Source organism: Crocuta crocuta, unplaced genomic scaffold (genome assembly GCF_008692635.1).
Source record: "Crocuta crocuta isolate KB4526 unplaced genomic scaffold, BGI_CrCroc_1.0 scaffold246, whole genome shotgun sequence".
Taxonomy (NCBI): domain Eukaryota; kingdom Metazoa; phylum Chordata; class Mammalia; order Carnivora; family Hyaenidae; genus Crocuta; species Crocuta crocuta.
The window spans coordinates 4,650,586-4,664,696 of record NW_027531902.1 but is presented as its reverse complement, the minus strand read 5'-3'; the positions used below and the strand labels follow the sequence as shown (position 1 = coordinate 4,664,696).

At 40.1% G+C, this 14,111-nt stretch overlaps 1 protein-coding gene across 1 annotated transcript in view; it reads left to right on the top strand.

The window, feature by feature from the left end:
* The first annotated feature begins 359 nt into the window (after positions 1 to 359).
* RAB10 (RAB10, member RAS oncogene family) overlaps positions 360 to 14,111 on the top strand; it is an 81,590-nt gene continuing 67,838 nt past the window's right edge. The window contains exon 1 of the mRNA XM_077774067.1: positions 360 to 1,017. Within this exon, the coding sequence (XP_077630193.1) occupies positions 891 to 1,017 (127 nt within the window). The 5' untranslated portion in view covers positions 360 to 890. The remainder of the gene's footprint in view (positions 1,018 to 14,111) is intronic.

The window sequence follows — 14,111 nt, the reverse complement described above, 5'->3', positions numbered from 1 at the left end:
GCGACAAACACGACTGGGAGCATCCTCAGCGCAGCCAGGAGGGCGACCCCGGGAGGAACGGGGGTGCCAAGGGGCTACTCCAGCGTGCTGCGCCTGCGCAGTCACCAGGCAGCGCCTCCCTGCGGGGCGTACTCTTAACGCGGCGCGCCCTATCAGGCGGCCGCAGGGAGCGCGCCCGCGGCCTCGCCCTCCCTCGCCCCTCCCCTCTCTCGTCTCCATCCTGCCTCCGACAGAGGCTGGGAGATCCGGCGCACAGCTCTCCGCCCCCGCGTGCCCCTACACGCTCCGGCGCGCGTGCGCAGAGGCGATCCGCAGGGCTAGGGCGCGAGGGAAGGGCGGGCGTACGTCCTTGCGTGCGTCTCAGGCAGCGCGCACGCCGGCGTGAGAGGGCACGGGGAAAAGGTGGCTCTGGCCGGGGCGGCTCGGCTTCCTGTGGCTATGTAGTTGAGCTTGTCGGCTCGGGGTCCTCCTTCACTGCCACCGCCGCGTCCCGGCACGGAGTTTCTGCTCGGGAGAGAGACTGTCCTTACGCCCGCCGCACTCCCTCGACGGCAGAGCTTGCTCGCTCGCCCGTGGGAGCGTCCCGGCCGAGCAGCCCTGAGGGGGGAGGGGAGGCCATTTTGTCCCGACCGACTCCCCGGAACCGGGCGGAGCGGCTGGGAGAGGCCGCGGAGCCGCGGTCGCCGCCCTCGGAGGCACCGGACGCCGCCACCGTCGGGGGGCTTCCTCGACGAGGACGTTCACAGGTCGCCCGCGCCCTCTCGAGCCCTCGGTTTTCCCACGCTTCCCCAGTCCTCCGGCCTGAGAACGCCCGAGTGAGGAGTTGGCTGTAGTGAGAGGGACCGATCCCTTGGGGCCGCCGGCGGCGAGAGCCTGAGCCGCTCCTCCCAATGGCGAAGAAGACGTACGACCTGCTTTTCAAGCTGCTCCTGATCGGAGACTCGGGAGTGGGGAAGACCTGCGTCCTTTTTCGTTTTTCGGATGATGCCTTCAATACCACCTTTATTTCCACCATAGGTAAGACCCGTGGGAAGATGGTGTACGGTCTGGGTAGCTGCAAACCGTGTCTTTTACTCCAGACATCTTGCTTCCCGTAATAAATGCCTTTGTTTCAGTGATTCCGATTCCAAGCGACAGCCCTAAGTTGCTGTTTGAATCGACATCGAGCTTGCTGGGGCGGGGTCTCCTCCTGCTTTCCATCCTGTCTTTTGCTTTCAGTCTCCTACTCTGCTCGGTGCCCGTGATGCAAAATATGCAGCATTAGCCACGTTCCAGAATGCTGTTTCTTTAAGCGACTGCACTGGCTTTTTCCATATTTGTGTGGCGTTACTAGATGCACGATACTTGTAAGGGATTTATTTTAGTGGTTGGGACTGAAGCCGTAGGTCATTTGGTAAAGGCCTGAATTTGTACTTCAGGGCAAAGAGAAGATTCTATGTGGTCATAACTTAGAGTAAACTTGAGGGTTTGTGTGAGGAATAATTAAAGCAAATTAGAGGGGAAAAGTGAGTTCCCCCGCGTTGACTAATCCATTGATGTGTCAAACAATCGGAGGCTCTTCGTGCTTGGGGTGGGACTCCGTGGCATGTTTGCCTCACAGTGCTTTTCCAGACGGCAGCTGAAGCAGTAACCCAAGGGAGATGATCAGTTTCTGCCCTCAGCCCCGAAAGAATGAAGTTCTATCTTTGACTTTACGCTAGAATTTACAGGGAAACATTTGGCCAGTCCTAGCCGTAGAACTTCGAATGTGCTTTCACCTTGTGTTTCAGAATTACTTAGTGTGGAAGTAAGAACTAAAGATTGACCTTTTTAGTCGGTTTCTCATTTTGGAAAAGAAAAGCGAAGGCTCTGGGGAAGTCCCTTTGGATTCTGATTAGAATATTTAGTGGCAGTAACACGACTTGTGTTAAATGAATTGTATGTGAAAAACGTCTCCCCCTACCACCAAAACGCAAGAAGTATCTTAAAGGATAAATGGTTGCCTCTGTCATTTGGAACCCAGCACTCAGCATTGGGGCAGTGCAGTGAGACCCAATCCGAAACGTGACTAATTTTATATTTGAGATGATTTTAAAAAGCAACTGCAGCCTTCCCTGAACTCTGGGAATTGTCAAAATTAAGCTGATTTCAGTTTATAGCATTACTGGAATGGTTGATTTTGATTTCTCATGTCAGCATTTTTGCTAGCTATTTAATTCATTCTTATGAAATTATACCGAAATTAAGTTGGGCAAATGATAATTTTAAGTAGATTTTAATTTTACTCTTCTGTATTTTGGGATGGGTGGGAGACATTGCAATCATTATTGCACGTGTATCGTACTATTTTCTTGACCTGTCATAAATTTCGTGGAACTTAGAACTTGTTTTCTGCTTGTGGATTAGCACTTCCTACCACTAAGTTTGCTTTTAATATGCCACCACTTTTAGCTGTAGCTGGGTGGGTCACGTGGCCAGATAGCTCAGCAAATATTTATTGAGCACCTGATGCTGGGCACGGTTTTAGGTACCGTAAATGGTGAACACCCTGGACCCCTTGAGCAGTCTAGTGAGGACAGTCACAACAGAGCGTGGGAAGTGCTACAAAGGGATGAACATAGGGAGGAGGGGTGGCCAGCCGAAATCATGGGGAATCTGAGTAGGCTTGCATGGAGATGATATCTGAAATGAAGCCTGAAGGACGTAGGATTGGACCAGGGAAATAGGATAGGGCCTAGAAATTCTGGAAGAGGGAGCATAGTATAAACCTTTAGCAAGATCAAGATCAACTTTAACCTGCCATTGAGAAGGGTGGGAAGGGTAGGAAGCAGTGCAGTAAGCTCCATCCATTGTAGTCTTTTTGTAATGGGTACATACCCACAACTGGAACCCAATCCTAGGAGATAATGACACAGTCTTGTGTAGTCTTTTTAGTTTGTTTGTTTTTAAGTTTTATTTACTTATTTAGTAGTCTCTATACCAGCATGGGGCTCAAACTCACAACCTCAGGATCAAGAGTTGCATGCTCTTCTGACTTCCAGCTAGGCACCCTTTGTGTGGTCCTTTTATTGGGGAAAATGTGTGGTGGTGGTTCTGGTTAGAGCCTGCTTGGTTGGAGTCCTACTTCCACAGGCTGTGGGACTTTGGCAAGTTACTTAACCTCTGTGTGCTTCAATTTCTTCATTATTTTATTTTTTTAAGCTTATTATTTATTTTTGAGAGAGAACACTCAAGCAGTGAAGGGACAGAGACAGAGAATCCCAAGCAGGCTCCGCACTGTCAGTGCAGAGCCTGATGCAGGGCTTGATCTCCTGAGTTGCGAGATCATGAATTGAGCTGAAATCAAGAGTTGGATGCTTAAGCAACTGAGCCACCCAGATGCCTTTCACTTTCTTCTTTAAATAGAATCTGCTACATAGGGTAGTTGTGAGGATTTTATGGGTCAGTGAGAGTAAAGCATCTAGCATGGTGCCAGGCATACTGTAGGAGCAGAGTGCTTATTAGCTAGATATAGAATACATGAACCTTTGGCTGTTGAAGTATGGCAGAACAAGTTACTTTATGGATTGAATGCCTTGGGCACAGTGCTCTCTCAAATACTTGTTAGTCTCTGCTAAACAATTTCACGTTAGACTCTGAAACTTTCATATTTTGATATAAAAATATTTGCTATGTTCGGTGTTTTGACATAAGGGATAGGTTAAAGAGTGTGAACTGAGAAGTGAATAAATATAAAATTCTAAGTATAGTTCCAACAGGTACTGCTTGTATCACTCTGTGTGCAGGTTTAGAAGTCTATTAAACCAGTGTTGTTTAAAATAAATAGAATGTGAGGCGCCTGGGTGGCTCAGTCAGTTGGGCGTCCGACTTCGGCTCAGGTCATGATCTCACAGTTCGTGGGTTCAAGCCCCGCATTGGGCTCTGTGCTGAACGCTTGCTCAAGAGCCTGGAGCCTGCTTTGTATTCTGTGTCTCCTTCTCTCTCTGTCCCTCCCCCGCTCACGCTCTGTCTCACTCTGTCTCTCAAAAATAAATAAGTGTAAAAATAAATAGAATGTGAGCCACATATTTTTTGGTATTAAAAAAGTAAAGAAAGGTATTTTTTTAACATTAAAAAAGTAAAAGAAGAGTTTAATAATGTTTGGAAAAAAAATTTTAAGGTTTATTTAGTTTTGAGAGAGAGAGAGAAAGAGACAGAGTGTGAGCAGTGGAGGGGCGAGGAGAAAGGAGGACACAGAATCCGAATCAGGTTCCAGGCTCTGAGCTGTCAGCACTGAACCCCACGTGGAGCTCAAACTCAAACTGTGACATCATGACCTGAGCCGAAGTCAGAAGCCCAGCCGACTGAGCCATCCGGGCGCCCCAGAATTTAATAATGTTTTAATTCATTTTACCCCAAATGGTATCATTTTATCATCTAATCAATATTAAAAAGTTGTTGAAATATTTTATATTGTTTTTCTTCATTGTTATGTTATACACTTTAATTTCAATTTAGGTTTGGCACGTTTCAAGTGCTTAAAGTCCCATGTGGCTGGTGGCTACCATATTGGACAGTGCATGTCTGAACAGTTTGAACTAGCTAGTTGGCTAATGGGCAGGGGACTAGAAATGATTTTGAATGTATGCTATTTTTTTACTTTTTAAAAAATTAAAAAAATTTTATTAGTTGATTAGGGTTATTTCTTTAGTTTTTTTTTTAAAAATCTAAAGCATTCACTAATTATGAATGATAGTGAAATTTGAGTTGTCAGTTAACTGTTAAAACCTCTTGAGGTTTGAGTAAGTAGTTACCTTGCTAAGTGAGTATTCAGAAATAAATAGAAGTAGGTATTCACAAGGACCAAACTGCCAATAAAAGGCAGGTCCTCCTTATTTCCGGTGGAATCATTTTAGTTGTTTATTGGTCACTGATTCTTAGAAGAAACAATTTTTATAGGCTTACTATGCCCATAGTGCTCACAAAGACTACAGTATTTAAGTTTTCTGTGTACTTTCAATTCCCACATGTTTATAGCAGAAATTATGTATGATATTTATGGTCAGATTTATTGCAGTGTTGCAGAAACAAATTACTGAGAAGTTCCACACTCACCATTCTCAAAGTGAATCCAAGGGCATTAGAATATAAGCTGCACAAGGGCAGAGATTTATTTATTTATTTTTGCTGATAGAGGCTCAGCACCTAGAAGAGTCTCTTTTAATGGGTGCATGATAAATAATGAATGAAAACAGGGAGACAAGTAATACAGTCAGGATCCTCTAATATAGGGGCTAGTTTTATTTTAATATTTTCCTTTCTGTCTGCTTTCTGAGCGTTATATATGTGAAGTATATTGGGATCAGATTTTGCTTAAGAATAATAGCTATTTGGCTAATAGAGTAATTTTAGTGTAAAACTGCTCTTGGAAATTCAAAGATTGTTTGAGAAATATTTGCTAAAGAGAGCTATGGTTTTGAATGAGTAAATTTCAGTGGTCGATTTGGTTATATGACCTCTTGGCAGTATGAGGTCAGGAAAATATTACCCTTTATTTTATTTTTATTTTTTTAATGTTTATTTGTTTTTGAGAGAGAGACAGACAGACCGTGAGCGAGGGAGGGGCAGAGAAAGAGAGGGAGACACAGAATCTGAAGCAGGCTCCAGGCCCTGAGCTGTCAGCACAGAGCCCACCCCAGGGTTTGAACCCAGGAACTGTGAGATCATGACCTGAGCTGAAGTCAGACGCCCAACCGACTGAGCCACCCAGGCACCCCTATAAACATTACCCTTTAATAGTAGTTACATGGACTTGTCCTAAGGCAGAAATTTTTAGTGGGCTGTCGAATGTGGTACTTTTTGGTATTGTTAATGGCTCATTCCATGCCTAGGTGTATTGTTACCTTTTCCGAAGGGAGTTATCTTTCGTTGGGAAATGGAATGTCTGGGCTCCATGCAGGAAGGTAAATTGGTAAAGGCTCTTGCCCCTGGGAGAGGTACAATGAATGCTTTCTTTTTGTTGTCTTTCTGAGTGTTTTTGCTAAGCTTTGTTAGAGTAGGATGGTTCCACTAACCTGCATTTAAGAATTGGTTGATTTAATTGAACTGAGCCCATTTATGGGGAGACTTTTTAGAGAAATGAGCAAAACTCTTATCATATTAAACATGTCTGGACTTTGCTGTGATTCTCAGTCAGTTGCTCATGCTGCAGGAATGCCAAGGTGCCTAAAGAATCTTTCATTTCAGCACCTACCTTTAGGATTGATTAAAAACCATCCAGACATTTTTCCTGAAGAAAATATACAGATGGCCAGTAAGCACCTGAAAGGTTGTTCAGCATCACTAATAATTAGGGAAATGCAATTCAAAACTAATGTGAGTTGTTACTTCACATCATTAGGATGACTGACTTACATCAAAAAGGAACTTTGTCAAGGGTACCTGGGTGGCTCAGTTGGTTAAGCGTTAAGACCCTTGAAATCTGCTCAGGTAGTGATCTTTCGGTTTGAGATTGATACCTGCATTGGGCTCCATGCTGAGTGTGGAGCCTGCTTGGGAGTCTCTCTCTCCCTCTCTGTCTGCTTCTCCCCTGCCCACGTGCTCTCTCTCTCTCTCTCTCTCTCAAAATAAACAAACATTAAAAAAAAAAAATGAAACTTTGTCATACAGTTACCTGTTCAAGTTCTTTCAGTTCTTTTGGGTATAGACCCAGAGGTGGAATTTCTGAATCATGTGGAATTCTATTTTTAAGTTTTTGAGAAACCACCATATTGTTTTCCACAGTAGCTGCACTCTTTTGTATTCCTACCGTCACTGCACCAGGGTTCCAATTTCTCCACATCCTCATCAAACTTACTATCTAGCAACAGTATTCACAGTAGCCAAATAGTGGAAACAATCCAAATGTCCACATGAATGAATACACAAAATGTAGTATTATGTACATAGAGTAGAATATTACTCAGCCTTAAAAAGGAATGAAATTCTGGCATATGCAACTACATGGATACCTTAAAAACTCGTTGCTAAGTGAAACAAGCCAGAACAAAATAAAGGACGAATATTGTATGAAATCATTTATATGCGGTACCTAGGACAGGCAAATTCTTAGAGTAAGTAGAGTAGTTGTTACCAGGGCCTGGAGACTGGATAATGGGAGTTATTGCTTAATGTATACAGAATTTCAGTTAATGGGGAATTGTTGCTTAATGGGTACAGAGTTTCAGTTTGGGAAGATGAAAAAGTTGTCGAGATGGTAGTGGTGATGGTTGTATAATTAGAATATGTAATGCCACTGAATTTTATGCTTAAAAGTGTTAGAATGCACAAAAAGACCAATATTCACTATATGATTGCACTTACATGAGGTATCTAAAGTCTCAAATTCATAGAAACAAAGTAGAATGGTGAAAGGTAGAATGATAGTCCCCCAGGGACTAGGAGAAGGGGGAAATAGGGACTTGTTTAATGGGTGGAGAGTTTTCAGTGTTGTAAGATGAAAAAGTTTTGGAGATCTGTTGCACAGCAATGTGAATATACTTAACGCTACTGTCTTGTATACTTAGAACTTGTTAAGATGGGTAAGTTTTGTTTTTCAAGTTTTATTTATTTATTTTGATGGGCAGAGGCAGAAGTGGGGGTAGAGAATCCCAACAGGCTCCACTCTGTCAGCGCATAGCCCAACACTGCGCTTGAATTCACCAACCATGAAATCGTGACCTGAGCTGAAACTAAGTCGGATGCTTAACCGACTGAGCCATCCAGGCAACTCATGATGGTAAATCTTATGGGTATTTTTTACCACAGTTTTAAAAAATTGGTAAATTTTATGTTAGGTATATTTTACTAAGAATCCAAAAATCAAAAACTACCCGACATTTGGCCCGGTTCTCTATAAGAGCATTTGATCACAGACAGCTCCTCACTGTTGCATGTGACAGCTGCTGTTAACCTGTGGTCTGAGTCAAGAGGATCCTTATGGTACTTTCCCACGCTTTAGTATCACTGGTCTGTACTCTTAGATACAGAAGACAGGTTTGTCTTTTTGTTGTGTGTACTACATGGAGCTCCTTGGGATGTTAGGAAAAAATATATTAATGCAGGAAAAGAAGCCTGCAATTAATTTTAATTCAGGAAACAGACTGGTGAGGTGAAGTAAGTTCCAAAAGATTTTATGGCTAATTAGTGAAAGTGTTTTGACTAGAATCCAGATCCTGTTCTGTCTATGGCCATGTTTCTCATTCTGAGAATTTCATGGTTTTGTTTGAAAAAAAAAATTAATTATGGATAATTCTCCTATTCATCAATTTCTGTTTGAAAAATGGAGTTGCACAGTTGTGTTTTTGTTTTTGTTGTTTTGGCAGGAGTGAGGGTAACACGTATCAGCACCAAATATCAAGGGGTTTGTTCAGGTTACTTGTTCTCTGCAAACCTAGAGCATAACAGAGCAGACCTGAGCTAATGTTAGGGATAATTATTTTCATTTCCAGAATTATAGGGTATAATAGTGTACGTGTATGTTAAAGGAAATACCTACATGCCTGTTTGGTTTGAAAAAGAGAAAGAATGATAGAAATATTGGCAATCTCTTTCAACAGTACCAGTTTGCCCAGTCAGTGCTGTGGTAAGAGTTGTAATTAATAGAGAACTGTAAGAGCTTGTTAAGTGTTGATTTACAAATTAGAAACTGTTATTTGCATTAAAATGTAAATTGCTAAAGATATAGTTTGTATAAAAATGAAATATAAATTAGCTAAAGAGATATGCATGGGAAAATTGCTTATGGAGTTGGTTAGGTCATAAAGGAAGAGTTGAAAGAAGCTACAGAGAATGTTAATAGAACATTTTCTAAACCTGTAAGACTGATAAAAGTCTTGTAAAGATCATAGATTTGCTTCCTTCAAATAGATGAGTATCGGGGGTGGGGGGGAATGGAATCCTTTTTTTTTTTCCTTGAAGATTTTATTTTTAGGTAATTAGGTAATCTCTCCATCCAACATGGGACTTGAGTTTAACAACCCAAGACCAAGAGTCACGTATCCTACCTACTGAGCCAGACAAGTGCCCTTGGAATAAGTTTTTAAAATTTGAATTATAAGATAAAGACTTAATGGTTAGAATAAAATATTAGTGCAGAACACTTACCTGAAGAGAAATCTGAAATGAGAAAAAAATTTCTTTGAAAACAGTACTGCATATTTTGAATTACAAGCAAAAGTGATTGCTTGATGTTTCATTCTTTCCAGAGATGAAAAATAATTTGTTTTTTGAGGAAAAGAGCCGCTGGTGGTGGAACACAGAGTTTCCACTGTGACCAAGAAACAGAGCATCCAAGGTTGTAAAGCATTAGAAAAAGGAAAATTCTGGAGACCCAAATAGTACAGTGTATCAAAATCAGAACAGAAGAGCAGTGTTGATTTGTTTCTTTCATATCAATAGCAATGCGTATGCAGACTTTTTTAAATAGAATTTTTTTGTTAAGGCAATTGTAGATTCACATGCAGTTATAAAAATTAATACAGTGGGAATTCTTGTACATTCTACCCAGTTTGTCTGAATGGAAACATTTCTTGAAACTGTAGTATGATATCACAACCAGGATATTGACATCTGGCACGTTACATCAATCTTATTTACATTTACATACATACATTACATATTTATGTTTTCTCAGTTTTGTTTTCATTTGTGTGTAGGTTTTAAATTCTCTATAGATTTATCACTTGTGTAGGTTAATGTAGCCACCACCACAGGAAAGATACCGAACAGTTCCAAGGGGCAAAGATCCCTAGTGTTCTTTTAACTATACTCTACCCCTACCCCCATTTATCTCCTCCAGAACTTTGTTTTCCATTTATAAAGTTTTGTCATTTTGTAAATGTTATATAAATGGATTGTACAGGGGATAACTTTGAGGATTGGCTTTTATTCACACAGCATAATTCTCTGGAGAGTCACCCAAGTTGTTGTGTATATTAGTAGTTCTTTTTTATTGTGTAGTATTATTCCATGGTATGTATTCACCACAGTTTGTTTAAGCGTTCACCTGTTGAGGAACATCCTTGCTTATTCCACTTTTTGGCTGTTGTAAATAAAGCTGTTATGAATATTTGTGTATAGGTTTTTATATGATCGTAAGTTTTCATTTCTCTGGGATAAAAATGCCCAATAGTATAATTAATGGGTCATATGGTAATTGCGTGTTTAGTTTTATAAGAAACTACCAAACTGTTTCCGGAATGGCTGTGCTATTTTACATTACCACCTGCCGTGTGTGAGTGATCTAGTTTCTCTGCATCCTCACCAGCATTTGGTGGTGTTACTATTTTGTATTTTGCTATTCTGGTATGTGTATGGTGATATTCTCATTGTGGTTTTAATTTGCATTTCCCTGCTTGCCAGGGGTGTTGAAAAATCTTTTTAGGTCCTTATTTACCATCTGTGTATCTTCTGATGAAATGTCTGTTCATGTCAGTTGCCCATTTTCTTTGTTTTTTACTGTTGAGTTTGAGAGTTCTTTATACATTTTATTTGCTTGTTTATTTATTTATAGTTTATTTTGAGAGGGAGAGAGAAAGTGGGAGTGGGGGAAGGGGAGGGAGAGAATCCCAAGCAGGCTCCATATTGTCAGTGCAGAGTCCAGTCGATGTGGGGCTCAAAATCACGAACCGTGAGATCATGACCTGAGCTGAAGTCAGACCTTTAACCGACTGAGTCATCCAGGCGCCCCTCTTTATACATTTTGGATACTAGTCTTTTGTCGGATTCATGGTTTGCAGATATTTTCTCCTCATGTATATCTTGTCTCTTCTTCATTATGTGGATACTCGTAGAGCAGTTTTAATTTTGACGAAGTCTAATTAATTTTTCTTTTTTTGAATCATGCTTTTGGTGTCTAAGAACTCTGTTTAGTTCTAGATCCTGAAGATTTTCTTCCATGGTGTTTTCTAAGTTCTATAGTTTTACATTTTACACGTGAGCCTGCTATCTATTTTGAGTTAATTTTTGTATACGGTGTGAGGTTTAGGTTGAAGTTTCTCTTTGGCTATGAAATGGATATCCAGTTGCTCAGGTATCATTTATTGAATGTACAGACTTTTTTTTTTTAATGTTTTATTTATTTCTGAGAGAGAGAGAGAGAGAGACAGAATCTGAAACAGGCTCCAGGCTCTGAGCTAGCTGTCAGCACAGAGCCTGACGCGGGGCTTGAACCCACAAACCATGAGATCATGACCTGAGCTGAAGTCGGACGCATAACCGACTGAGCCACCTAGGCGCCCCAGAGACTTTTTTTTTAATCTCATAATTAGGTGATACAGATGTTCTGAAGACTTCAGACATTCTGTATGTATAAGAGTGAAAGTTGACTTAAGTGACTCTTTTATAATAGCAGTTTATACTCTGAAAGATTTTTAAAATTTTTACTAGTGATACATAGTTGAAATTAAATACTGGTAGAAGATTTATAGTAATGACAAAAGAAATCTCTCGTCCCATCCCTCTCCATCCCCAGTCTTGCTCTTCAGAGGCATCCTCTAGCTCTTCTGTTACACACTTACATATGTTTATTTTTTTGGTTTTGTTTTGTTTTTGAGAGAGAGGGAGGGAGGGAGGAAAGGAGGCAGTCAGGCGCGGAGGGTGGTGGTGGGGTGGATCATGACCTGAGGTGAAATCACGAGTCAGATGCTCAATTGACTGAGCCACCCAGGCACCCCCTCATTTTGAGTCTTTATCCATTATTCGTGGCCTTGAAGTTTTTAGGTTAAAAAAATTTTTTATTCACTGTTAACAGATTGCACAATGATGTATCTTCGTGGGTGGGATCTTTTTGTTTTTTTTTTTTATTTTTTAATGTTTTTATTTATTTCTGAGAGAGAGAGAGAGAGAGAGAGCGCGTGCCAGTGTGAGCAGGGGAGCATCAGAGAGAGAGGGAGTCACAGACTCTGAAACAGGCTCCAGGCTCTGAGCTGGCAGTCAGCACAGAGCCCGATACGGGGCTCAAATCCACAAACCTTGAGATCATGACCAAAGCGAAAGTCGGACACTTAACCGACTAAGCCACCCAGGCGCCCCTGTATTTTTGCTTTTTGAACAAAGTATAACTCTTTAATGTTAGTCTTCTGAAATTAATATTTGTATTGAAATAGTATTTGATGTATACTATTTTATAAGATAGTGAACAAATGTTTCAGCAAATTCATAATCAGAAGATTGTACTGTGTCCCATATATTATAGCACTTGGCATTGAATGGTAAAGTATCTTACTCTTGATTTTGCTGGTGTGAGACCTCCTTGTAAACATCTGTCCTTACAAAGTATGAATATTAAGTTATTCTATCTCTTTATATATTCTTAGTTTTCCAAAAAATGCCTTTGCCTTCCTTAAATCAGAAGTTAACGAATAAATACAAATTCTTAAAAATCTAGTAGTCTTTTTGCATATTTTTGTGTGTGGGGATATATTCTCAGCATAGTAAATGGGCAAGAGTGTTATGGAAGGTAATTAAAATATCAAAATAATTGTTCAAACATTAGTTCTTAGCTTAAGTGAGTAAGAGTTCTAAAAACTTTTTTCTTTTGAAAGACTAAAAACCTATGGAAAAGTTAAGATACGTATTACAGTGAATCCTTTTATATGCTTCTTCTAGATTTGTATAGCCAATATTTTGCTACATTTCCTTTTAGGTCTCTTAAGAGAGATTATTTTGTGTATAATGTGTCTGATTCAAAATAGATTAGGGGCGCCTGGGTGGCTTAGTCGGTTAAGCGTCCGACTTTCGCTTGGGTCATGATCTCGCGGTTCGTGGGTTCGAGCCCCGCGTCGGGCTCTGTGCTGACTGCCAGCTCAGAGCCTGGAGACTGTTTCGGATTCTGTGATTCCCTCTCTCTCTGACCCTCCCCTGCTCACGCTGTCTCTCTCTCTCTCCAAGAAATAAATAAAATATTAAAAAAAAACAAAAAACAAAAAAAACAAAATAGATTAAAGATATATATTTTAAGGAGAATATCATTTTTTGAAAATAAGGTAGGAAATTAAGCTGTAAGCCTTTGCAGTTTATTTATAAGTCTTTGCAGCTATTTATTTTAAAAAATTGAGATTTTAAAATGTGTTAGGCATCTTCTATGAGCATCAGGGATGCAGTGGTGAGTAATATAGACTTGGCTGCCTTTGTGGAGTTTCAGGTTGGGGTTGGGGGGGGTGTCGAAAAGTACCACAGTACCATCACTTTCTCAGCACCTGAAGTTAGAGTCTGATTGTCAGTACATTTGCTGCTCTTCTAAGTCATTTTGTATTGTGAGAAACACGAGTTCTAAGGTACCTAATTTTTCTATTCTGTTTATCTTATGTAATTATGGTTGCTATACCTCAAGAAAGATGTAGTTTCTTTAAGATGGAGAATTTTAACAACCAGCTATAACACTGCTTTTATCTAGGGATTAGTCTTTCAATACTGCAGTACTTGATGATGTTTTCTTAGTGTCTTACTGACTTTGATTTTCAACACTATTTTATTAACCCCCGAAGCAGTTGAGAAGCAGCATGCATTTGCAGTTTTGTAAGTATCATGAGTAGCCAAAAGAAATGAGACCAGATAGACATTTAGGGAGGAGACCCGAAAATAAAATGAAGACTAAAGATTATGTTATGTTACTATATCTTACATTTGTAGATTTGATAAGTTGATGATTATCAGTGAGAAGAAATTATTTTACCTTAAGTAGTTTCTGCCAAGGTAGAACGTTTGATATATTTTGGAGACAAAAAAGTGACTAAGTTTTGGGAACTTACATATAATTAGAGTTTAACTTTTGTGGAATATTTTTTCTGCAAGATGCTGAATAGGTGACTTACTATAAAAGTAATAATTTCTTATATTCAAAAAAATATTTTAAATTGGGATGATTAATGGAAAAATGAAGACTGAGGGTGAATATAATCCAAAGAGAAAATTATGAGCCTGGCTAAGGTAAACTTAAGATTTATTTGCCACTTCTCAGGTTCTAGGATTGTTGAGGGGGTTAGCCTTTGAAATGTGAATGAACCAGTTTTGCAGGTAAATAAAAGGATTTTTACATATTGAATGATGCATTTAGAGGAATAATTTCTCTTTAATTTATTTTCTTCTTCTTCTTCTTTTTTTAAGTGTTTGTT